General features: G+C 41.3%; 1 protein-coding gene across 2 annotated transcripts in view; it reads right to left on the bottom strand.

Annotated features, from left to right (window-relative positions):
* Positions 1–27,521, bottom strand: part of LOC108138505 (AF4/FMR2 family member lilli) — a 49,446-nt gene extending 21,925 nt beyond the window's left edge. The window contains exons 1-2 of one of the 2 annotated variants that reach the window (XM_017260739.2): positions 26,893–27,521; positions 3,365–3,487 (exon numbers count right to left, since the gene is read on the bottom strand). In XM_017260739.2, coding sequence (XP_017116228.1) covers positions 3,365–3,487; positions 26,893–26,929 — 160 coding nt within the window. In that variant the 5' untranslated portion in view covers positions 26,930–27,521. The remainder of the gene's footprint in view (positions 1–3,364; positions 3,488–26,892) is intronic. The other variant, XM_017260741.2, reaches the window with a different exon arrangement.
* Between the last annotated feature and the right edge of the window lie 266 nt (positions 27,522–27,787).

A 27,787-nucleotide genomic window follows, 5' to 3' on the forward strand; every position in this document is an offset into this window, starting at 1 on the left:
CGATCTGATGCATTATTATGTCGAGTTCGAAAATGCGGGCACTGCACACCAAAGGGTTAAACCGAATCGCACTCCACAAATTATCTAAGCTAATTTCGTTTTACAATTTAATTAGTTTGAATTTCCACATGTCCCGCATATGACCGAATTTATTAGCAACGGGCTGCGCATGCGTCTCGCCCCCTTTTTTGTTTTTTTGGTTTTTGGTTTTTGGCTTCGCTCTGGGTTTTCAGTGTTTTTGGGCTTGGCCGAAGGTCCGGGGTCTTATCGCCGTCTCCGGCTGGATGATTCAGTCAAGGTAAGGCCCGCAATTGGGTCAGGGAGCCACAAAACTGGGCCCAAAAAAAAAAGAAATGTACTTATACAAACCCAGAAACGAAAAGTAAAACAAAAAGCAGACTATTGTCATGCGTGAGTGGGGCGTACTCACTTCCGGCCTTAATTTTTTTTAAACTTATATTTCACGGCTGATCAGCCGGGAAAGCTCGCTCTTTAAGGTTTAGGAGAGTATATGTATGTAACAAAATAATAATAATTTCTTAGAATATTCGGACAATATTGGCCTTGACAATTCCTTTCTTAAGCTCGTCTCTAAATAATCTCAAAATGATCGAAAAACTGTCTTGTTGGTTGTCGTCTGGCCAATGGAATTGGTTTATTCAGCATCGGTGTCCTTATGATGACCCAATCGAAGAAGTGCCCTAAACGTCTGGATAATTATAGAGTCAAAGTCTTGGCCACAGCCTTTGAATTATTTGGGAGCAGGAACCAAAGAATCAGGAAAACCAGACTTTAAAGACCATGAATGATCTTGAGTTCTTCGATTGACGTTAATTGAATTTAATTTTTTAAATAGCTATTTTTCCAAAATATTATGTTAATATTGGCTTTAATTTTTTAAGGACTTAAGCAACTGAGCAACTGATATTAATAAAACAATCTATTTTTTCTTGTTGCTCTTTAGATAACTACTATTATTTTGAACACGGCTGTGTGTATGTGTGTGTGGGAGAAGAAAGAGCGCAGGCTTGTCTAAATTTGGCATTAATTGCTTGGAAAATGTCGCTCTGCCTGGAAAAAAGGGGGCGGCGAGTGGGTGGTGGGTGGTGGGGGTGACCAGGAGAGGGGGGAGCAAAAGTGGGGAGGCTGTGCTGCTCGTGCAGCTTGGCAGTTGCAATTCCAGGTTGCCAGCCAGCGTCTTCTCCGTCTCCTCTTGAGGACAATAAAAGTTCGTGAGAACTTGATGCTTATCGAACTGAACTTGCAGACAGACAATGCCGCAGTGGGCAGCGGGATCCAGTCGGAAAATTGGCCAGGAAAATGGAGGGGGAAAGGGGGACGGGGGGACGGGGGGATGGGGTGCTTTGATTAGCCTGAAATGGATCAAAATCAGACACCGATGCTCGCTTGCAGAATTTCCCACAGTCGCCAACAGCCAGCAGCTGGCCCTTTCCTTTCCTTTCCTTTTTTTTGTCGCCAAAAACCCATGATGAACCCCTTCGCTATTTTGCACTATTTTTGCACACCTCTACCTCTTTCTCGTGACAGTTTTAGTCCTGTATAAAGGTATGTGTACCCCTTAATCCTTTTTCTCACGCACCAAAAAACATTCAATAAAAAGAGAGCCCAGAGGTTCTCAAGCATCCTTCGATCGATGACACGTCGCAAATATTGGACAGCCTGCAAAATGCGCACTCATTGTCCTGGCGATTTCGCTACAACTGCCCCTGTCCCGAAATCTGGATTCTGAACTGAGTGATTCTGAATTCTGAGTTCTGGGCCCTCGTTTCGGACTCCCTTGCCATCCCTTCAGGTAGCGAGCTATCATAATGATCGTGGCTGCATCTGCATCTGCATCCTTATCGATCGACAATGGCCACAAATCCGAATCACGATCAATTCAATTACCAACTCCCCAAGCAGGACGATCTCGCAGGATCTGCGCAGGATCGCAAGAGGAGCCACGTCACCTGCTCGTCTTTCCCATGACAAATACTGCCAGCATTTTGTTAGGTTCTATTTTTGCAACTTTTCCGCTATTCGCGGACTGCACTGCACTGGCAAAAAAAAACAGTATTTTAATACTCAAACTGAACTAAATTAAAATCAAACAATTAAGGTGTGTCTAATGTTTATATCTTATTGAGACTATTAGAGTCTAATTCTTAAAATGGGGAGCCAATCAAAATGTTCAAGCTAAAAGGCGAAGAGTGGAATGAAGAGTTATATATTTGATATGGATCCTTAAAAGATCATTTAAAAGTTATCTTAATATTTTGTAACAACAAAATACATTAACAAATTTAAAAATTTTCCTTCCCAAAGATTTATCTAGTTTTCTTGGAGATTACAACGATTTTCTTTCCATGTAGGGGCTAATCAAGTGGCAGCGGTCCTACACGAAGGACATTGTCCCAGGATCTTTTCGCATTTCCACCGGCGCTGCTTTGTCTGCGTCTTTTCTGCTGAAACATGAAGCGGCCAACAAGTGTTTTGGGCCTCAGGATGCCGGACCCCGAATTCAGAACACAGAGATCCATCCTACAGGACTCAAAACTCCGACCCCGGGACACAGGACTCCTGCATATGCGCTTAGTGTAATGGGATAAGCTGTAGGCCCGCTCTTTATTTTATTTTATTCTATTTTTTTTTTATTTCCCTTCCCGTCTTGCAAGTGCGCGATAATGAAATTTTATACTTGTTCCTGCCACTGGGCACTTCGATGGTACTTTGCTGGGAAATTGTGGGAAAATCTTTGTTAATCCCCGCCTGATGAATTGTTCGATAGATTGCAGGTGCAGCCCCATTGTTCGATCGCAAAACGAGATCGGTTCGCTGGTGTGAGGGCTAAGCCGGGGTTTCTGGTCTCGATTTGCACAATTACGATCGGCGATCAGCGATCAGCGATCAGCGATCTGCGATCGAGGATCTCCGGTGGATCGTTGGGGAAAATAAATTTCGTTTTTCTATAGTAAATTATAAGTTTAAAAAAAAAACATAAACCAAACCATTTTAAAAAGAAATTCAATCGTAAACAAAATCAATTCTTTGAAAACTAAATTGCAATTGTTTAGTTTAAAGAAAAAACTCAATTTGATTTAAATTAAGAAATATTTGTCGTTGGCTTTAAACTTAAAGAAGTTTAGGATGTTTTAAGAAAATTAAGTTGTTACTGGCCCAAATAACTTATTTCTCAAAGAACTACACCCAAGTTCGTACAGTGAAATCTAGTCTATTCCAAAATGGATACCCACAACCTCAGCGGATAATTGCCATGGAAAAGTATCCCCTGAGTTTGTTCAATTGATTTCTGTTCCCCGGTGTTTAAATCACTGCCAATTAGATGCAGTTGCTCATTACTCACTGGTTGCTTTGGCTCTTGGACCGATCATGTGGCTTGGGAACATTTGGCGGACGCACAATGTGGTGCAAGTGGTGCTGGTGGTGCCAGTGGTACCAGTGGTGCTGCCATTACCGTTAGACTCACCTGCAAAGAGAAAAGCCGAGCATAAATTATTAATTAAGAAGTGGGGGAAGTATTCCTACAACACTGCCAGATTCCAGTGCAAATAAATTAGTGAAGAGGTGGGAACTGCCACGTGTGGTGCACGCAAGAACCGTTCTTTTACCCACCAAAACAACTCCAACAACTCCAACAACTCCAACAACACCATAAACACAACAGCAACCACAACAACAACTGGTGACCAGTAATGACCTCTGGAGTAAAGGGCCGCCACCGATTCCATGTGAATGCCAAATGCGGAATCTTTTCACACTGCACATGGGTTGGGAAGACAAAAGAAGTTCGCATAACTGGAATTAAAGCAGCGCCAGCGGTAAACAGTAGTGCTAAATGGGCCAAGAAGAGGGCCTCCTCCACCGCGGATCCTCGCATGCAATCGAAGTGGACAACCCACTCCAAAGCCCAAGTCAGTCACCCCAAAAACGAAAATAAAAAGCTGAAAAAGGCAGAAGAAATAGAGGAGCTGGCTGTGGAGCCTCATCAGCGGAGACAATGGTGGGAATATTCTCATATTAAGAAATCGCGCGATCTTCAGCGCCAGATGTGTCCGTGTCCGTAAGTGTGTGTTTGTATTTAGTGCAACGCCAGGTCAGTACACCGCCCAACCGCCCAGCCACCCACTACCTTCTCCCACTTGCAACCCAGGCTCAGGCACAAGCACAGGCACAGCCAGCTTCCCCGCAGCAACAAGCAGCTTGCAACTGCAGCAGCAGCAGCAGCAGCAGCAACAGCAACAGCAACTTGCAACAGCAGCAGCAGCAACTGCAATGTTCATGGCAAATTCGCAACGTGTCGTGGTCGTGTCTTTGTTGTCATGTCCGAGAGTGTAACAAAGACCTCGACGAAGTGCCCCGCCCACTCTTTGCCCCCCCTTGCCTCCCTTTCCCCCTCACCCTTCCACTCGCCCTAAAACGCCCCCGCCAAAGTAGCGCGAATAAACATTCAAGCGGCAGCAACAACAATAATTGCATTACACATAAAAATAAATTGTAATGAACTAAAGGAAGAGACTGCTGCACAAGAAGAAGTAGCCAATGTGAAAATCGATGCGGAAGCAGCAACACAGAAAGGGCACTGCAGCAACATCAAAAGCAGCAGCAGCAGCAACAGCAACACATTTACCCTTGCTACTTTGTTTCACTCTTTCGGCTGAGGAATTTCTTCCAATTCGTCTAACTGTAATTTTGTGCCGCGCTCTCTACCTGTTTTAAATATATTTAAATAACACGCCATCAACATGAGCAACAGCAGCAGCAACAACAGCAGCAACAATATGTGATATCAGAGGTTTTAGAAGCGGGAAAAACTCAGGATATTTTAGAAAAGCTAAGGATTAAGTGATAAACAACAGTTTTATAGAATTTATTTTAAAACTGAATTGTTTACAGAATTAAACCAAAATGTACAGAAATATACACAATAACTTTTCTAAGCAAAGGAGTTATTAAATGTAGTAAGGATTTTAACTAAATTAAATTAAATTAAATCTTTAATGTATCTAACTCAAAGGTAAATATTAATTTAAAGTCAAAAGCTTCAAGTTCTTTAAACAGTTTTTTTTATATTATATCCATACAAAATCAAACTTTTTGGATGAACAATAAAGAAAAAGATTCCATTTTCTGATTAAGGACCAAAACCTGGCCGATTCATAAAGTTGTCAGGGCGAATAAGAAGTCCTTGCTCACACTTAAACACAGGGGCAACGGGCAACGTGCAACACATGTGCCTTTGCATATGTATTTGTTTGTTGGACAATTAATTAGCCATGATTCTCACGACCTCAAATTAAGAGAAAAGCCATAACAAATACTAAATGGAAACGGCAGCAACATTAGCAGCCGCAGCAGCAGCAGCAGCAATTGCTGGCACAGCAGCAACATCAAGAGCACAGCAGCAACATTGAAACGGACAATGGACAACGGACAATGCAATGGCCCTAAGAGCTGGCTTCCAAGACAATTTGGGGACGAGTTGCAAGTCGCTGGTTGCCAGTTGCAAGTTGCCAGTTGCTAGTTGCTGCTTGCTGGTGGCAAGCGCCAGGCATTCGGGATTTTTTGGGGAATGTCAAGCGGCCTTTTAGAGGCGGCGTTGGTGGAGAGTTCGTCGAGAGCATGTTGCTAGATCTGATTTAAGGCGAAATTAGGAATAATGGCTATGGCCTGCACATGACAAACACACATATATACACTGGGCGAAAAAAAGGGGGGAGGTCAGGGGTTGGGTAAAAGGGAGGCGTTGACAGGCAGCAAATGCGAACAAGACAGCGATTTATTTTTTATTCTGTTTTTGGTTTTGGTTACCCAGTCGAAGAGAAAAAGAAATTATCTCACGGATAATCCGAACAACACGTTCAAACTTTTTTCCACCAGCTTTTCCTCTCTTTTCATCTGCTTTTCGTTTCGTTTGCTGGCTTTTCTTCTCGGGCTGCCGTTTCTCGAGCGGATTCCGCCGTGGGTGGAAATTGGAGGACAGAGGCTGGGGATGGAGGGGGATCAGGGTGGCCAGGTGATGGGGTCTCACCCTTTTGGAACGGCCGAAGGCATTGACAGTGCGGGGGCGCCTCGAAAATCCGGCTGAAACAATGGCAAACTCAACTCAAATGCACCTGACGGTTGCTCTGTCCAGGCGGCAAAGCAGATCGCGACTGCAGCACACTGCGTGAAAATGTGAATGAAAATAAATTAAGAAATTATTTAAATATCTAGGATTTAGGAACATTTTATCCAGAATTTTTGTTTCTAACTTATACATGCGTTTTTAATAGGGAATTTTGTATTTTTCAAAACAACATACAGCATGACTGCGAATTAAATTTAGCAAGCCTTAGACAAAGTATGACAAACTGCATAAAAACTGTGAGAAACTCTTTTAATATAATACAACTTTTTCAAGCTTTAACTTTATTGTTTATGTTTTTAATTTTTTAGTATTTTTAGTATTTTTAGTATTAAAGATTTTTAAAGGAAAAGCTAGAATTTTTAGACAATTTAAAAATATTTCAAAAATTTTAATTGAACAGATTAAATATGCATTATGTGCAAAGAATTTTTAAATTGTAAAAAAAACATAAAATCTGTTTAAAATACAACAAATATTTTAAAGCTGAGTATAATTGGTATAATATTCCATTGGCGAATAAATGAATAAATAAATAAATAAATAAATAATTAAATAGACTTTATTTTTCAGTGGGCATACTGGAAAGTGTTTGGATGTCAGATCGGGCTCTGTGGTTGGTCGTCGCTCATTGTTGTTGCAGAAAGCCATTTCGTATTTGCTTAGTTGCGCTGAGAGAAAGGGTAACAGATTCCCACAGTCGCGAGACAACGGTACTCGGTGCTTGCTGCTCGGCCAGCAGCAACATCTCCAGCCAGCCCATGAGCAACATCTAGCCAGCAGCAGCAGCAGCAGCAACAGCAGCGGCAGCAGCAGCAGCAGCAGCAGCAGCAGCAACAACCAGCCGTTGACAACTCGCAGGCCATTGTGGCCATGAATGAAAAGAAGCCAGAGTGTTTTTCTTTCTGTATCTGTAGTTTTCCTCGTTTTTTTTTGTTTGGCTCGCTGATTGATGAATGTCAGCCGAAAGTGTGAGGGCAGGGCAGGTGTCATGGGAACCTGTCGGGGGGGGGGAAGGGGACCGCTGAAGGTCACCCAACGTGAGAATCGAAAATGTGGCACACTCTCCCGCATCTTTAGTGTTTGCTTAGCTTCTGGCCAAACTCTTTTGGGCTGAGAGCTCAAAGCTGAGGGGCTCCACTCGAAAACCTTCAATTCCTTCAATTCGAATTTCGAACGGCAGCAAACAATGGCCCAAGTGACGTGCGACCCACGACGAGCAACCTGCAACATGCCACGAGCAACATGCAACAGTTGCGGCACACTAACGGCGGATTGCGGACTTAAGCAGTCTAACCTACAAATCATAAAAATGAACAGAGACACCCGAAAAGGGAATAAATAAACAACTCACAAGTCAAATTCGCATGGATGCAAAGTTGAAAGTTGAAGTCGAAAAAGTCGAGTTGAAGTCAACACTTGAGCGGAATGCCTTGTATCTGAAAGATACTCGTACTTGAAACGATGCGCACTCTGCTCCGCGTGATCGACCGACTGTCGAATGTGGCTTACAAACTGGCGGACAAACTTACGGACAAGCGGACAAGCGTACAAGCGGACAAACTGGCAGACAAGCGGACCAGCGGACAAACTGGCGAATAGAGCGACCTAGGTGCCAGCCATAGGGCATCCATATGGATGAGCTGTTTGTATTACGTTTGAAAGTCATGTTGCAGATACTTTTCGTATATCTGCATATCTGCGGGCACCTGCTTGCCACCCGCCGACGTTGATGTTGCTGTTGTTGCTGCTGCGATGTTGTTGTTGCTGCCGCAACGTTGCCGTTACCATCGCCGCTGTCGTCACTTGCATATCAATGTGGCCGAAAATAAAATGTGACGTCTCGAGGTGCACGATTAAGAGACTGCAGCATGAGCAAAAGGCACAAGTGCAGATGCAGCCCGGATTCAGTTTTAGATTCAGATGCATCTAAGAGTCGCCCAGTGCGTCGCTTGTCGGCCTGTGACGCAATGCAAGACGGGACTGCATTATAGAGTAAACAAAGCAGCGATCAGGACACTGCGAGAAAATGTTCCCAGTGACTGAATATGTATATCAAAATCAAGCCTGTTACTGTTTTCTGAACTGCAGATAGTTTTTCTGCAAGAACTTATAGTTTCATATGTAACTAAATAGCGCACTTTTTGCAACAATTTTTGGTCATTCACAATAAAAAAAAAATATAGCTCAGTTGAAAAAGTAACAATAAATTTATTTTAAATTTTTAATCGTTATCTCGGTAAGCTAAACGAAGGTTTAAATTAAACTTTTAGCTTAATTAATAGTGATAATATAAATTTTTGTCATTCTGTCTTAATTATGTGAAATATTTTTTGGGCATTTTTTTTGCGCAGTGCCCCATAAACTGGCAGATTGCTTGTGGTAACATTGAAAGTGCAGCGTCGATGGCGTCGTGTTAGTTTAGTTTGTTGTTTCGGTTTTGTCTACTGTACTCTCTGCCTCTGCCATGGGTCTCTTCTATTTTATTTTATTTTTTATCTTATTTTTACCCAGTGCCATTTGCTATTTGTGCTTGGGCTTAGGTCCATACGCCACGTCCATCCGACGACTCTTGCCGTCTGCGGTCGTCGGCAATTGAATTCATTGAATGCCCGACTTGAGAGTCAACCGCAGCGGCAATAGTTACAATAGCAACAGCAACAGTCAGCACTGCGAAACATCAACCGATGTTGAACAGACCAAAAGCTGAGCCTGAGCCCCCTGGTCGCGGTTACTTTTGCAATTTGTATTAAGGATTTGCAGCTGAATGGGGCAGGGACAGCAAATAGGGACACGTCTGCGGTCTGGACGAACATAGCGCATTTAACTAAGTCCTCCCCGCATCGCGTCGCTTCGCTTCTCGTCTCGTCTCGTCTCGTCTCGTCTTGCCTCGTCCCTTCTTTGCGCCGCCAATCCAATTTTCGGCTGAGCATTGGCCACATTTGCATTTACATTTACACGCACTTGCCGCAAGTTGGACATGCCGCAGTCCACATACACACGCACTGACACATACACACACTGACATACACCCACAGGACAATCAGGACAAAGAGTTGCCAGCTCATCCTCGCCGCGGGTATCAATCGGATTTGAGCTTTGAAAGCGGCCAAAGGACAATAGCTCAAAATAGCAGGGTGAGTGGGTTAAGTCCTGCGGTCCATTGTGCACCGAAAAACGCTTGAATTAGGCATGGCAGGGAATATAGCAGCATTCGATTAGACTCGGTAATCGATACACTATCTAAGGCTATACTTTACACATCCATTCATTTTTTACTTTGATTTCATGAAGCTTTCTTCCCGTTCAAAAGTCAGTCAATTAGTTTAAGGCCATCAAAGGGCATAAATGATAGACAGTTTGGAAAAATTCAGTTAAGAACTTATCACTCTGTGTTCAAATTATCATAATCTGATATAAACATGTTACTTAATTTCACATTTTTGTTTAAAACATTGTAAAAATTAAATCAAAATTTAGCAACACTAAATGAATTTTGTCGTTTTTTACTATTAATATATTCTTAAAAAAATAAAAATATATAATTTAAAAACAAGTTTGTTACAAAATATATTTTTATATAAAACGTTTTTATTTCTAATTTCAACATAAATAATTGATTTTGTTACATGGATTCTCCAGCCTTACATGAAACGAATATTAAGCCAAATCGGCATAAATTATTGGTCAACAATAAGCTGCCTACTGAATCGGGAATTTGTGGGGCTTTAAATTTGGCCTTAGCTATGGTTTTGGGCCACCCAACTGCTATTTGGCACATACTCGTATACTTTGCACATTTTGCATAAACTCCAAACGCACAAGCTTAACCCCTGACAGCCCCCATTTGCCCAGCTGACAACTTCTCGCCCTGCATTGACACCTTCCAATCATTTCGAGGGGAGGATGGTTGGTGTAGTGGGGGGCGCAGTAGGTGATTTGGAGGGTGTTATTGTGGGTGGGGCAGGTGCCGGAGTGTGTGGCATGCAGGTAGCTGCGATGCAGCTGCGATTTGTTTCACTTAGCTTTCGCCCTCGTCGTCGAGGACGGAAAATTTGCGTACGGCATCGCTGGGATTTGGATTGTGTAAGACATGCACGCAACATTACCGCAACTCCCGCCCATTTCCCAGCCTTTTCCGGCTGCTTAGATGTCGTGTAAGTCAGCCGCTGATAAGCAAAATGCACGGCGATAAAACTATTTTCTTCAATGACCTAGTTATTGTGATATTTTTATACGAATATTAGGCTTACATTTTTATTTTTAGAAATTTAAAATTTAAATGTAAAGACATGTTAATATAGTTTTAATTATTGGAAAATTATGCCTTTGTTTTCGTTTTTAATTTTTAATATGTTTTTTATTAGACTAATACATGTCAACAATTAAAAAAAATAGTTTGATAACATATCGTTGGTACTTCGTTTTACTGTATATTAATAGAATTTCCGAGAAATTGGAATTACTGATATACAAAATGTTATTGTATTTTTTTTTAACAAAATGTAAAAAAAAATAAGTATTTATATAATTCAATTTATTCAATGAAAAAGACCTTGTTCAATGTTTAACTGTTGGAAATCGTATTTAGAGTATCTGAAAATTAAAAAAAAAATTGCCATTTTTAAATGATTAATGAAAAAATGTATTAAAACATTATTCAAAGAAAAAAAAGTCAAATTTATCTCGAGTGTAATAGAATAGGATTTTCAGTTGGCTGGCAGTTGAATTTTTGGGCAGGTTGAATGGCTGTCTACGTGCATCTGTTGGCTGCTGCCCATCCACCCATCTATCCATCCATCTATCCATCCATCCATCTATCCATCTATCCATCCATCCACCTATCCATACATCCATCCATCAGTCAAGCAGTCAAGGCCACTAATTAGGTGTAGTACCCACCTCCCCATCCTATTCCATTCTATACCACTGGCCACAACTTTTTCGATGCTAATTAAGCGACGATGCATCAAAGTTGTTCTGGAAAATCCTGCGTTTCGCTGCACGAAAATTCCGATCGGTTCCCAGCAGCAAAAGCAAAATCATTGGCCATAGCAAAATCAGGAACACGAAGAACCAAACTGGCGCATTGGCGAACTGGCGAACTGGCGAACTACCTGACATCCTCCTCGGACATTGACAATGCGCCCTCTGAGGTTTTGACATGGCTGCTCCATGGTATTGAGATGTCATCGGGATTCAAACACACCGACCCGGCCAACAAGCTAACGAGTCCCGGCTTTTGGCTTTTAGGTTTTGGTTTTGGTTTTGGACCTACATAATTAGAGGCAACAAGACCAGAGGTAAACTAGAGTTTGCCAAAGACCAGACGATTACACGCGCTGGCCATGTAATGGGGCCATGTTCAGGCCCATCTGATTGAAATGCCAAAACAACTGACACAGCGACCGCGGCCAAGGACCCCATATACTTAATACTCAACCCATGACATCAACATCCACATCCACATCCATGCATTTGCTGGGAAACTGGGGGGTTTTCCTCAAGAGCAACTCACCTGTAAATATAAAGAGGGGGGAGAATTTTTAGTATATTTTAGCATAACCCCATGATTACTTAATTTTACAACTTTCAAAAATATGATTAGATTCTTATATACGGAAAATCTTAAATTAAATCTATTTCTTGTATAAGTAATAAAATCAATACAATGAATATCCAGTATCAGAATTAGAGGGGCTTACAAAATAAACCATAATATTAGGTTATTAACCATAATTTCTTTTTTACAAATTTCATTTTCCTGTGCATGCAAAGAAAGAGTGGCGAACTTTTACTCGGACCACAGGGCTGGAAAGGTTTTGGCACCTGGATTATCTGGAGGGCCCAGAGCTCAGGTGTGTGTCATTAAGATTCTCCCACGCATTCAGTGTCAGGTCTGAAGTGGCCGCCTGGCCAAGATCTCAAGCCCCCAGTTGCCCCTAAGAAAAAAAAAAAAAAAAAAAACAAAAACAAACCCAGCTAAACAAAGGCAATTGGACTTGGTCTGGTTCAGTACGGTTCAGTTCGTTTTGGTTTTGGTTTGGTTTGGTTTGGTTTGGTTGGGCTTAGGTTTACTTCACCTTAGAGTTCTGCTTTAAGACCGGTTCTGCGGTTCTTGCGGCTCTTGTTGCTGATCTGCTCTGCTGTTTGTTTGTTTGTTGCAATAAAATGAAACGTAAATGAAATCTATTGTATTCCATATGAATAATGAGACAATTTTAATAATTTATAGACAACTTTCGGTTAACCGCATTAAGCCAGAGCCAGAGTCAGAGCCAAGCTGGTAGATGGTAGATGGTAGATGGGAGGCTCTAGGTGAGACAATGGCTGGGGATTCCGATTCCGCATCCCCACCGCAGAAGTTCGATGATCCTACAACTCGGATATGGATAGATATATGTATATATATATATATATATATATATATGGTTTCTCAATCTGCTTTCGCTCTATGCAGTCCATCGTTAGCCGTGATAACAAATCGCGATTGGCATCGCTTCCGATCGATCGCACAGACAAAGGTGAGAAAACTTTGGCCCTGAGTCTGGTTTCTGTAGTCGGTAGTCTGCAGTCTGTAGTCTGTAGTCTGTAGTCTTGGCTCTGGTATATAGATGGAGTCTGTAGAGTGTAGACCATTCATTCATTCATACTGCCATCCAGTCATCCAGCCATTCATTCATTGACCGCAAGACCCGCAGGCCGGGCCATATAGCCCATCGTTTGTAATTGTATCTGTCGCAGCAATAAGTCAAAGTTGTCCTCCAGAGGAGATGATGCCCGGCCCAGGTAAAATGTGTGGCCCGTGGTCCAGGGTCTCAGTTACATTTCGGTTACACGATCCCCACCTCGATTTGCCTTCTGGTATTGTTTTATGGCTTGGCTATTAGCCGAGGAAGAGCTAATCTCCGCCAGCCACAGGTCGAATGGTCAGGAGTTTCGGTTCGGTTTGGTTCGGTTTGGTTCCGTCTGCCGGCAATTAAATGGCTTCAGGGCACGGGTGATGCCACGGGCACAGGTGAGAGGAAGGAGGAGATATGGCCCTTTATTTATAGGATGCATTGCGGTTAATATCTGGCATTCGTAACGAATAATGCATCCTTGGCAAGTTATTGTAATTGATTCTATTGCCTTAGGTAATAGGTAATAGTAAAAGAAAAACATTTAAAACTCACTTAAAATAAAAAATATCCCTTTGCAATCGGAAAACATTGCTTGCAACAGTAACATCTATTTGAACAGATAAGAAGGCATAGCTTTTCAACAGCCACTTACATAATATGCACATTTAAAATTGATTTGAAATTATTTATCTATAATATCTATAGTTTTACCAAAAAAATATTTTGAACGCCTCAATATATTAATATAGCCATAACATAATCCATTATCATAGTTTTTGTTTGGTTGAAATTTGTGCCTTAGTTTGAACAAAATAATCCTAGATTTAAAATAAAATTTTTTTATTGGCAAATTCTGTTAGTTTACAAGTAGAAATAAATTCCTGAGCTCATTCCTGGCTATGGTCAACACATTCCAGTCGTGGTCTTTCATTTACCGCAATTTCCAAATGGGCGGAGTCCCAAACCGGACCCACATACGCACTTATATATACATTACCTCCACATATGTACGCATATATACACACATCCCCACTGACCGCACACGCCCATTCGTCCAGTTCCAGTGCCATTTCCACATCCACTTCCATCTGAAAGTGCAGCTCCAGGATTTTTGGGTCCCAACCCCCGGGGGCAGTTCTTCGCATCCCTTGTGGACAATATTCAACGCGCCAGCCAAAATCAATAGCGCCCCAATGTCGGGTTATGTTGGCTGCCACAAGGGGGGTGCTTTTGGGGGCTTGGTCCTTCGAAGGATGGAGCGCAGCGCAGGTCCTCTCGTTCGGACTCGAACTCCAAGTGGATGCTGAAGTTGAAGTCGAACTCGGACAGCCGGATGCGACACTTAAACGATGTGCAATGCCGATGAAGATGAGGCAAAGTGGGTGGTGCTTTGGGAGGACCCTCCTTTAGCTGTTTAGCTGTTAGCTGCTGCTGGTGAAACCGAGAAACCGAGAAACTGAGAAACCCGCCAGGGACAGACGCCGACCAAATGTGGCCGATGACGTTGATAGTACACGTTCCAGATGCACACACACATACATATATAGCACAGCAAGCCTCCCCCTCCCCCCCCCCGCCCGCCAAAGATACAGATACATATGTGCAGCAGGCGAGTCCTTCGAATCCTTCCCCCCAAGGCAACAATAAAAACTTGAGTTTTGTTGATTTTATTTGCCGGCTAGGAGTTTTTGGTATCCAGCTATGTCCTACGTAGAACACAGCTCCTCCTCATCCTTGCTCTCATCTCCATGCTCATCCTCGAAGGATGGTGCCTGGCAACGGTTCTCCGGGAATCGCCCAACTTGAACTTTATGCGCTGCGGCTGAGTGATTCGTGTTGGAGTCGAGTCGAGTCGAGTCTCCTAGCTCCCCAAACTTGTATCCACACAAAAGTGGACCTTGGACGTTGTCTGCCTGGCGGATAGACATCGACTCCGGACTCCAGGACTCCGTTTCCATTCCCATTCCCATTCCTATTCCCAGTCCCTTTCCTGTTCCGAAAAGCATTGCCCATCGAACGCCCAACTCCATCTGCAGATGACTAGATAGCACGCGTCGTTTTTGCCACTTATTGGACAGTCTCCAGTATCGTGGATCCAGGTTCCGAGACTCAGACTCAGACCCAGACCCAGACTTAGATCCAGACTCCTCCCTTACGTCAACCACCTTCCGCACCCTCCTACAAGAATGCTATGTATTTGCTGGCCATGTTACCCCAACGATTTTCAAACCAAAAAAGGGGGTTTATAGCCAGACTGCTGACTGCAATTTGGAGAACTTAACCGCAACTGGCAGCCGAAAGGAGGGCCAGAAAGGGTTGGAGGGGTGGAACCGGGTGAAGTAGGACACCGCAGGGCAGGACACAAATTGCGAACAAATGAAAGTAGCGAAAATGTTCGACTGGAGCGGCAAATCCGCTGCACAGAAAATATGAACGACAAGTTTTTCAAGTAAAGAAGCTCAAACAAATATGAAAAAGAAATATTTTCTATGCTGAATCTAACATAACATAAAATGCATTTTAATAAAACAAATAAACATAGGTAATAATTAAGATGTTGTATATAAAAAATACAAAGGCTACTATTTTACATCCTTACAAACATTTTTTTATTCCTAATTAACTTAAAATTTGTCTTTAAAAGAATTTAATTCATAATTCATTCACAATATTTAAAAGAATAAATTATTCAAAACAAGTGCATTTCAAGCACTATTTTCTTCCAGTGCCTTGCTATTTGTACATGTGTACTTCTGCTCTGGGTCTTAGTCCAGCTCCTGTTTCTGTTGCAGTTTCTGTTTCAACTGCCTCAACTTCCGCCTTCACCTCCTATTTTCAATCTTCCGCCATCATCGGTCTCCGTTTTTTCGGCAATATAAGTGGAGGTCAAGGGAGCACTGTATGCCATGAATCCCACCAATCTGCTGACGCATCCTGCTGGTTTTTTTAAGGGATACTCCTCTATACTTCCTTACTTTGGAGGGACTTATTTCAGTACCTTTATATTACTGATAAGCTAAATTATGGTATACATTTTAATGGAAGCAAATCGGAACCAATGTATGTTTAATTTATTAAACATATAATATTATGCTTCTTGACATATCAGAAAGTATTTAATATCTAATATTTTACTTGTTTTTGATGTTATTCCTTGGCTTGGTATATTAGTAATTTAAAAGCTTTCGAGAATCGCCGGATTATTATCAATTCAAGACCTTTAAATTGCCAGTTCTTGGCGATTCTTGTGAGCTATTAGCTATTTGCCCATCAATCTTTCCTTCTAAACCCTGCAGGGCCCACACTTAACCCTCCGCCGGTCTTGCCTTTTAAGCCAGTCACAGCTGCCATATTCAAATATGCGGTTTGGCACTCTTCAATTTACAACAAATCGTTCAAAACAACAGCAACAACATTATAAATCACACACAAGGCACACACACACACACACACACACTCGTATGTATGTGCACATACATGTGGGGCTAAATGCATATGTATGTAAATACTGTGAGTTGGATCCTCCGCTTGCATTTTCTTACACACAATTGTCTCTTTTCTTTGGCCTCGCACAATGCAAAAGTGGGTGGTGCTTTTTGCTTAGGTGGGTGAGTGTTGGTGGGTGGGTGCTTTTGGCCTTTTGTGAATTGGTGTCCAAGCGTTTTATGTTTCAATTATGCGCAACTTGCGACCAACAATGGCGCTGCCTTTGCCGCTTTTCCCTTCAAATGAGGCTGTAAAAGGACCAAAAGGATCCACCACCACCTCCTTTTCGGCTCCTTTTTAGCCAGGGCTTTCCGTCTTTCTCGGCATCTGTATCTGTATCTGTATCTGTCTGTGTGTTTGTTGATGCATAAATTCTTTCCACACATGCAGCCACATCACTCATACGCACATGCACACACACACACACACACACAAACATGCGAAGGTTCGTCCTGCAGGATGTTTCCCATGTGCAATTTTCGCAGCCCGGAGAGGCCTTTGCACTTTGTGGCCTGTGCTCACTTGGAAACTGGCCAGAACCGGCGGCTAAGTTGGCAACTGTTCGCCAGTCCAACTGGGAATTCAATTAGGAACCTCTCGACTTCCCGAGGTCAGCTCAACCCATACATTTTTGCTCTTCCGTATCCTTTTCTTGCACAGCCAATAATAAATAAATATTCAGATAAATATATTGAGTCGTTCAAATATTAGCAAAAATTAAGACTGTAAAAAAGACTGTAAATTAGCTAAAAAAACGTCAAATGCTAAAAAACCAACTTTTAACTTGGATGAAAAAAAAAATACTATTTAATTATTATTCTTTGAGTATTACTTAATCGCTCAATTCCATTTACAAGATTTTAGGACCAAAGATCGTGAGAAAATATAATGGTTGACCTTTTTACGGTCAAAACGATATACAAAACCGATCTGCACAAATAAATTCAAGGTTTTAAATTCAAAACACAACACGTTTTTCAAGTAATTCCAAGCTTAAGCAAATTCTTTCTTTCTGCTTGTTAAAATAAAGTCAAACATTGAGAAATATTGAAGTAAGCGATCTCTAGACTCAAACCATTTTCATTCCCATTCCGATCCTGAGCAGTCCAACCCTTTAACCCTTTATTTCTCCAGCCAATGGAATTGACAGGCTTCAAGCTGTGAGTGGAACTTAAAGATGTAATTTTCGGAATATTGTTGTTATATGAATTTCTTGTGGGCATTCCAAAATGGCGTCTCGGGAGTTGCGAGTGTGTGTGGAGCAGAGCAAGCTGCGCAGTCGCAATAGCCAAATCGCAAAAATCTCAATCGAAAATCGCAGACGATGACGATGCTGTGGCCAAGCCCAGAGCGAGATGGAGCTATCGGACACGAGTCGGTGCGAGCGGCACAGCGGACGAGAGACCGTTGGGCTTGGCCCGAGTTTTTATAGTTTTTTTTTTTTTTTTTTATTTTCCGTTGGCTTTATCAAGGTCTGGCCAATCAAAAAGTCCAACGACACAGACGCACACGCCAAATGGAGAAAGAGTGGGCAGATCTCCAGAAAGAGAGGGCCATATGGCGAGGGAAAGAGACAGGGAGAACGGGAGAGAGCGAGAGGGGGACAACGGCGATCGACAAACAGACAGGTGTGAAGCAGTTTTAGCTTTTGCAGCCGAGACAATAACAAATATCGTCGTAATACAGTTGCAGATAAGGCAGCTTGAGGGTACAACACAAAAAAAAAGGGGTGAGGGTACTACTATAAAACCTGTTGTTATTGTTGTTGTGACCCCCCCCCACCGCACTCTACAGTCTCTCTCCCGCTCGCACACACCCGATCGCCAACGAAGACGACACCGAATAAAAGCACGAAGGCGAATCGGGCCCCAACCGGTACGGGCCGAATCGGTCCAGGGCAGGGCCAAAAACCGCCACAGTTACAGTCACAGTCACAGCAAGAGCCAAAGCCAAAGCCCCAAAGCCCCAAAGCCCCCGTAGTAAATAAGTTATCAGGCGGAATTGTAACTGGAAACTGAATGAATAAATAAAAAAAGGGGAGGCGTCAAGAAAGCAAAAGCAAAAGCAACAGTCGGTTAATAAAGATCAGAGCGCGTCTTTGAGAATTGAGGAGAGAATCTACAGAGAGAGAAAAGGATAATTTTTTAGCCCATATAAGAAGACAAAACTATATTTCGCTTTTAAAACAGCCCTCTATAAATACTACTATTTATTATGTTAAAAACATAATTGTTGAATTCAAAACGTCATTGCTAGATACATAGGAAATATATAAATATATCAGACTGCGTTTTTGGGAATCGAACACTGCACATAGAAATAATTTTGCAACCGATGTATTATAAAATCAATACTTGGAATTGAATTTTACGTAACAAGATTTATTCTTAAGAATATACAATAATTAAAATAAATTTATTATAAGACCTACATGTACCACCAATAAAAATATTGTAATATTAAAAGTACTGAAATAAAATGGTTCATAAGTTTTTGGATTACTTGTGATAAACATAATTATTATAAGTTAAAATTTTATATAATTTTTAATATTTGTTGTTTTTGAAAAGTATTAAACGTTGTTTTCTGTGCAGAGACTGTAGACTGGCGACTGCAGAGAGCCACTTACGCACACCAATGAAGAGTGGGTTGAGAAAAGGTGAAGGGGAAGTGTGGAAAAGGTGGAGATGAGGAGGAGAAAAGGTGGAGAAGATGTGGGGAAGCGCAACGAATGGCGAGCAAGCAAATCGAGAATCGAGAAACGAGGCAATTGAAACGCAGCGAAACGAACGCGTGCCCATGGAAAATAAAGCCAAGACGCATTTATGTATGGGGATGGGCAAAAAATCAGATATTTACTATATGCTATACATACATACATAAAGAACAAGCGTAAAGCGTAAACATTAAGAAGCTAAGAGATCTCAATCCAGAGATTGCACTCACCAAACTGACGATGCGATAAAGATAACAAAAAATAAATAATGCATTTCGGAAACTTGGGTACTTTAAAAAAATACTGATTTATTTAAAAAACTTATAAGACCTTAGCAAAAACTAAAACAAAATAATTGCAATCTGTAAATTAATTGCATTTTAATAATGTGTTCCAAGGAGTAGGAATATAAAATTAAATACATAAAGTACATAAGTATGTTAGATGAGACCCTATAATTGCAACCATTTTTTTCAAATATAAACACAACTTGGATAATTATACGATTTTTTAACTAAATGCAAACATTATTGTTCCAGTTTATTACATAACAATGGAATATAAATGCAAATTTCAATTAAAATATTTATGAACACTACACCCTTTAATATGCATCAAAATGAGGCGAGCAATTTGTAAAAAAAAAGCCCTGCTTCACCCACTTCCTCCCACAGGAATAAAGTCGATACTCCTCCTTCTTTACCACTCACATTCACCATTTCTGTCCTGCTGCTCCCCCTATTTTTTTCTGGGTGAGGGATATCATCCAACATCATCCAACGCATCGCAGCCATCCCAGCTGCATGGCCCCTTCGATGACTCTGGATCCAGCTCCACTTTAAGGTGTGCAATGCAATGTGACAATGGCATCTTAATGATAATAATTATGCTGATAAGATGCGTGGGGCTCAGGGAGAGAAAGATGACGGGGGAATATCGGGATCGGAGAATGGGGCATCCATCCAAGCGCTGATATAAATCGCTGGCAAACGGAAATGGGGAGTGCCATGGACCCCAAGAACCATCGCATGCATTTGAGGTGGGGTTCCCCAGAAACCACTGGAAGTCTCCCTAGCCCCCTTCAAGATTCAAAATCCATCCAGAAACCTCAATCTTTACGTTCAGAGGCCTTTGATTGATTTATTTATTTGTGGCGGGCGCAACGCACATACGGATTTTGGATTTGGATTTGGATTCGCATCTTGGTTTCGTTTTAAATCGGTAATCATTGAATTAAATTATGCCGGGACAAGGGGGATGGGTACGGTGGAACGAGATCCATCCATCCATCTGGAGGTATATTCATCGTCCAAGCCTTTTGGCCGCACCCACACCCACTGCCTGGAGTACGACAGCAATCATCGAGGAGGAGTTGGTCACATGCCAAAATCATCCAGAAACAACAGCAACCCAGCCACCATCTCCATCTCAATCTCCAGCTCATTGGCTGTGAAGTTTTTATTGAATTCGCTGCCAAAACACCCACATGGCCCACGGTGAAGAATCCAAAATCCCGACATCCGAAAACCAAATTCGAAAATTGTTACCAATATACGAGGCTACAGTGCGTTGTGAAATTATTATATGGGGTTTCAAATTAAAAATAAGTGCTGTTTAAAAGAATTTTTTCTTCATTAAAAACTTTTTTTTTCTAATTTTGATAACTTCTAAAACTGGCCAAATGCTATCAAACTTATTAAACTTTCATAATAAGCATAAATACAAAAAATAAATATTTTAAAGTGATTTATATGATAAATATATTTGAGCTTTTACTCTTTTTTCTCAATAACAATTTTTTAATGAAGCTTTGAAACATCTTGATTTTAAAGTAGCTAAAGGTGAAATTGAAAATTACACTGTTATTAATAATAACGAAGATGCCCTAGTGTTTTGGTAGGTTCACACTTGCGAGACGCACTGTACCCAGACTTTTAGCTGGGTGTGTGCACCAACTGGGTTCGACTTCTCGGGGGATCGGATCGGATCGGAGGTTTCGGAGGTCCGGCAATCCAACGGATTGCGTGGGCTTTGCATTTCCAATCGGCTCTTTGGTCGCCGGAGCTATTTATAAACGCAATGAATGAGCAAACGGATCAATGAATGAGCGAGTGCGCTGAGCCGAGCTGAGCTGAGCCAGCGAAATAATAATTGCTTGGCTCAATTAAAAACAAAGAAAAGAAGAAAGACCCATGAAGACCCCATGCCGAACCTAGCTGAAAAGATGGAAAGACCACGAAAGACAAAAGGCCGTCAACAACACATAGCTTTCGAGGCTTCTTCTCGCTTCCTTCCTCTTGTGGTCTTCGGATTTCTTCTGGTTTCTTTGGGTTTCTTCAGATTTCGTTGGGTCTCTTCAGGTTTCTTTGGATCTCTTTAGATTTCTTTGGGTTTTCTTTGACACTGCGTAGGCGCTGCCAAGCCCGTGGATCTTAATGAATGACTGCCACGGCCCGAAACTAATCACACTGCAGCTTCTCTTCGAAAGACCCCGCCCATCTTTTGCGCAGCTGAGTTATTTGATCTTGGCCTAATTTATGCAAAATAATTATTATTTCTTCTCAGCCATAATTTCGTAGTTAGACTTGTGGACTTTTGTTTTGCAACCTGGGGATCTTCCGCATTTCCGGTTCGCTTTTGGCACGTGCTCGAAGGGATGGAGTGCCAGGCCACATCTGCTGAAAAATTGTAAACAAAAAACAAGAAAAAAGAAACAAAATGCAAGGAAAAACCCATTGAAATTTTCGTTCGCGCCTAGGCAAATTTGTAGCGCGTGCGCAGGCCAAAAAAGGGGCGGCGGGGGCGTGGCAGGATACTCCACCCATCATCACTCACCACAGTCAGATGTTCGCCTTCGAACATTTTGCGGTTTGTTTTGCTCGCCGGCTACGCGCTTAAAAAAAATAAAAGTAGCAAAAAAAAAAAGGAAAAGCAAAAGCAAAGAAAAGAAAAGCGAGAAAAAGAAATTGTGTTTGCAGAGACACAAAAGGGGAAATTGGGGGTGGCGGTGGTGCTCTAACTATGACAAAGGTGCCAAGTTCTGATGCACCACCACCCCACAACTCGCCCACCGTTTGCCGTTGAAAGTGAAAAGTTTGCCAAAGTGCTGGGCGGGACATCATAAAATAAAAAAAAAATCAAATGAAAAAAGAAAAACGAAAAGCCGGCACACAAAAAAATCGAGAAAAACCCCCAAGAAAATGCGCGTCAAAACAAACGCAGGCAAAAGAGTACAAAATTCATTAACTTGTTAGCTTCTATTTCAGGTCATTTTCTAGGATTCCCCGTTTCCCTTGCGTATTTTTCCTTTTTATTTATTCTTGGCAGAGGTTAAGTATACGCCATGTTGGCTGTCCAAATAAAAAATAACAAGTAAATTAAGGGTTATTAATACTGATGATTTGATTTGGTGTTTCTATTGCATTTATTTTTTTGTACTTAAAAAAAATAATAAAATTATGAATATAGATATAGAATTATTAAATAATTCAAATTAATTGGTCAGTAAACAATAAGCATTAATTTAACCTACATATGCGATTTAATTCACTTCTGCCTTTGTGTTTCCAAAGCTTTTCAAGTGAAAAACCAAATTAGAAAAGCGAAGCTGGTTAATAAAAGTCAGCGAATAATAGTCAAAAGCATTCACACTTACTCGCTTTATGCGCGCTTTTTGTTCCAGTGAAAAACTTTAAAAATTAAAAAAGTCGGCAAACAAAACCGAACAAAGGCCGAAAAGCGAGTGGAAAACAAAGGCGGGTGCAAAACAATTCAGAAAAATATGAAAGCTAAAAGGGGAAGGGAGGGTGGTGTACTCCCAGGACTTGCAGGACTCCCAGGACATGCAGGGCTGGCCAAAACGGATGCACCTAGCGAGACAGTTTGGACCTCAGTTTTTAGTTTTAGTCTCCGTCTGATTCTCAGACTCGCCGCAGCGGAAGTAACTCGCTGAGCGCTGTTGTGGCTGATTATGCTGCCAGCGGCAGTAGGGAAAAGGACTCGGAAAGGGGGTTAGACGGGGGCAACAGGGGGTTAAACGGGGGGGCTTCATGGGTGGAACGGGGGACCGGTGTCTGGACCATGTGAGCGGTGCTGGCGTCTCTCCCGCTGAGCAGCCCAGAACGGGCCAGTTTCAATTTATATCCGCCATGTCCTTGCCCCCCGCAAGCATTCAAATGCAGCAGTTCCCCTTTTTACACCGAAAGAAACCACCGTTTATAACAATACAAAACTATTCCTAACAACTTTAAGCCTCTACAGGCAATGGAAAAATATTTTTCTCATATTTACAACTATAAAGACAAAAGTTTATGGCTTATTGTGATATCGATCTCCGATAAAAGCCATACGCAATAATTACTAGCCCTTATAAAGTGATTAAATAGCACTTTTTGATTTGAGAAAATAATAAATTGAAATCTTTCTAAGCATGTCATAACATATTGACTTTAATTATTTATACTCTCATGTAATCGACGTGTAAAAAGTTTTTAAAAAGCCCAATCTTATGCTCTGGCTTAACTTAAAGTCATTATTTTATGTTTATTTAAGTGTGTAGTTGAGTACATAATTTTGCAAATACCTAAATTAAAATGTATTTTGAAATTGCGCTAGAAAATGACTATATTGTATATAGTTTAAACTTATAAGGCCTTTATACTTTATTTTCTAGGCCAACCTCAAAGCTGGTATATGTTTTTTGGGTAATTGTTATTAGCATTAATGACTCGTCTATTTTTCGTCCGTGCAGAAGTATTTCTGAGCCGTTTAATTATACATAAATACGAGAGTTGGCATTTAGCCCGGGGATACCGATCCCCTTGCGTCCTTTTGGGACCCAGACCCTGCCCCACCATTGCTCATCCACCATCCAACAGTCAACAGCCAACAGCCAACATCCAAAACTGTGGCCGCAGCTGGACAAAAGTTTGACGTCCACATGACGACACGTTGACACTGCGGGTGCAGGACCCTCGGGGAGTGGGCGTTTCGGGGGGCCAGATGGGCAGGGGCACCGCTGTTATTTGTTATAACAATTGCAAAGGCTGAAAACGCGAGGAGGACGTTGCCATGGCGAACAGGAGCAGGATAACAAAAAAGGCGGCAGCGGTCGCCTGGTCGGTCGGTCGCTCATTTAATGGACACTGTTTGGTCGATAATCAAATTAAAAGAAAACCAAGGTACGAAAAAGGCAAAAGCCAAAAAGGCTTCAAAAAAAAAAACAAAACAAGAGCCAAGGAAAACAAGAGCAGGCGCCAGGACGACCGTGAGATGTCCACCCAATAGGGGGGTACAAAACGAAAGCCCCGGTCAGTCAGTCAGTCAATCAGTCAGGCGGGTCAAAGAGGGGTTAAGGGGCCAACGGCGGGTTAAATGCGGGCACGTGCAGGTGCAATCGGTGGACCCAGAAGCGTGCCGCTCGATTAACGCTGACCATATAGAATCGAACCCTATTCCGAATCCCCGTCAGGATGTTTGTTCACTCAAGCTCAACGACATGCAGGATATGCAGGAATTAACTGACTGGCAGCTGAAAGTGTACTGTTTAATCGAATATTTTAATTGCCAACAACTTATTGATTAGTTGTCTTTTTTTTTTTGATTGCTGGGTGGAATTATTCTTAAAGTTACCCAATATAAGATATTTATGTTTTATAAATGTTATTTATATATAAAAAATTTGACTACCGAATTACTATATTGCTTAAAATTTTTTTTTTGATTAAATTGATTTAATTAATTATAAATATTTCTGTAAAATTATGTTACGATTAAAACTTCATGCATTGAAAACTCAAAACTATAATAAATGGCATGGACTATTTTGAAGCGTTAAATTCACAAGATCCCCCCTTACTCGAAAAGCGATATGTTTCTCCATGCCAAAGGGGGTGAATGCTTTCCCATCCCCCTCGATATCAACTTCTCCCATCCATTTTAGGCACTCTCAATAACTTGTCGTACATGAACATTGCGACTTGTTCTCGGAAATTACTCATCAGGCCCATTGTCCCCCCGCGGCCACCCCTTTTAACCCATGTTCCCGATAAGAAGAGCACCCATGGGCGGCATGACGAAATGCTGTAAAACTCATATTGTTTTTGTTGCTGTCGGAGATCAAAAAGATTCCCACTACAAGAAAAATGTCAACAAGCGAAAAAAAAACGAATCGTTAGGGTTGGGGTGACAAAAAAAAAGAATCGAAATTGAAATTGTAGCAATTAATTATGATAGAATGGATATGGGGGATGGGGTGGCGGTGGCGGTGGAGGGCACATAAAAGAGGCTAACAACAGCAATTTTGGGGACAGCAGATATCGATAAGGATGGGTAACAGTGCTCCCCAGGTCCGATGCTCTCCATCTGAAAACACGTCCAAGCTCCGATCGTCAGCAATTAGGCCTCTTCTTATCACAATCACTATATTACCTGGAAAAAAAAAGGCGGCCGAGGGACAGGTGCAGCCACCCCGCTTTGTTGATTTTGATTTGTAAGACAAATAGACCGAAAACGAAAAGGAAACAAAAAACCCAGAACAGCAAACAACTTTGCGAGCAATTAAAATTGTTTGACGACATGGGGATGGGATCGCGAGGGGCTTCAAAAACGGGTATATATATATTACTTGGGAGTGGGCAACTGGCCGAGTCAAGTGCGTCACTGTCCACTCGCTCTGTGTCGCTATCTAGATAAGATTGATAACACTGCTTGCTCACTCGGCAAATGGAAAATCTGTGCAAAAAAAAGCAGCCCCAACCGGGCCCCAAAAAACGAGCGAAAAAATATATTATGGCTTTATGGCGGGGGACAATCCATATATTATGACAATGATATGGCCAAGGCATACGAATGTGGCCCGCTATCCGAGCTTTATGACTTTACGGCCCTGATTTCCCTTTGAACAAAGCCGTTTTCCGACTCGCCACTCGTCCGAAAATCGCCAAATTGGTAAGGAAATTCAACGGAATGTCCGAGTGAAATATAGAACGAAGCAATCTCCCAAAACAACGATTCCACGAAAGTCAAGCGAGTAAAAACAAAAAAATCTGAAAAATCATTGCAAACACACCTAGGCGGGCTCTGATTTAGGCATGGCGATATCGCAGCGATAACTCGACTAGATACAAAACAACAACAAAAGCGAGCTGAAGGAGACCTTCCATATGGTTAAAAGGGGTGCGGGTGTACGGCAGAGGTGTGACATGGTCGACTGATATGGCCTGACCATAGGCCCACGTTTAACAAATCCTAAATTCTAGTTAAAGTATGGAGGTGGTGACCCCAATACTGTTAGAACTGTCCAGCTATTAATATAGTCACTATCTGTAAATATTGTTTGCTATGGGCTTACCCATTGCTAAAATAATGAGTTAATCTGATGCTAACAGTATTTGCCAGTTATGAAATTTTTTTTTCTTTAGTTGCAATTCATGTTGATTATAAAATTTATTTTTTAATGGACAATATAGAAAATGAAAAATGAACAATGATTATTTTAGAACATTGTTCACAACATGATTTAAAAATCGTGATATAAACATATAATAGAAATAAAATTAAACAGCATTAAAAATTATTTTATTTACAAAAGAATAAAAATAAAAAAAGTTATAATCTAGAATTCCTATCTTAAAGCATTAAATTATATTTTTAAATAATAAAAATGATCTAAATTACAAAGACTTTAAAATCTCATCTTGTATTAACTAGTTTTTTTTAGTAAACACTATCTTGCTCTTAAACCCATTTAAAGACCCCCTTAATATAATCGATTTCTCACGTTCTAAAGCCAAAAAAAATAGCACCTGACAAAAACTTCCATCAGCTGTTTGCGGTACACCGGCAAAAAAAAACGGCCCAATTGGAATATCCCAGCTGGAAAAGTTTACCCCCATCCCAATTCCAATTCCAATCTCACTTACCTTGTGCAATTCGAACCGCGGGCATTTTAATTCTCATTTTTGTTTCCAGTTTCCGAAGGTGTTTCAAAACTTCGCAGACACAGGCACACAAACCCAGCGAAGGGCAATGTCCTGCCGATCTCCCAATTCCAACTGGGATGCAAACTTCCAATTGGCTTTCTTACTATAAAGTTCTATTCGTTATTGTTTTGGTTTTGCTTAGGCCTACTCTCCTTTATTCGTTAATAATTTATATTGCACGTTCCTCCGATTTGTTTTAGTTTTTGGTTAAAAAAAAATCACACATACACTAATTGGAATCTCTAGCTTTTAAATTTTCTAATCAGACAGCTTCAGTTTGGTTTTTGGGGGCTTTTCTAGGGCTGCCATTTTCCAAAAAAAATTATGTTTCAGTAATACACTTGTCACTTGTTTTTTATGACTTTTGTGATCTGTGCTGCTATTTTTTCATGTAGTAATAGGAACCTTTTGCACGGGGGCTCTATTTTTTTTAAAGGATTTGTTGTTTGTTTGGCAGTTTTGTTGTTGTCACATTCGCACGCGGCTTCATTTGTGTAGAAAAAAAAAACCAATTGGTTTTTTTAGGCTGCTTGCTGTATGTGTGTATATGTAACCAATTGGATTTTGTATTTTTGTTGATAACACACGCCGAGACACTTGAAAAAAATTGCACAAAGTGTGTATTTTTGATTTTGTTTTGTATTTTGGTTTTATATTTTTTGTTTAATTTTTTCTAAATGAATTTAATATGTTTTTGTTTTGGGAGTTAGTTATGGCCGCGACGGCTAACGGTAAATCGGTAAAAAGCGGTGTTTCTTGTGTGTGTTTTGGCGGCGGTTAGCAGCTCCGTTTTGTGTGGTGTGTGGTGCTAACGGTAACGGCGGAAGTACGCGAC

The sequence above is a fragment of the Drosophila elegans genome, unplaced genomic scaffold (genome assembly GCF_018152505.1).
Source record: "Drosophila elegans isolate 14027-0461.03 unplaced genomic scaffold, ASM1815250v1 contig_149, whole genome shotgun sequence".
Taxonomy (NCBI): domain Eukaryota; kingdom Metazoa; phylum Arthropoda; class Insecta; order Diptera; family Drosophilidae; genus Drosophila; species Drosophila elegans.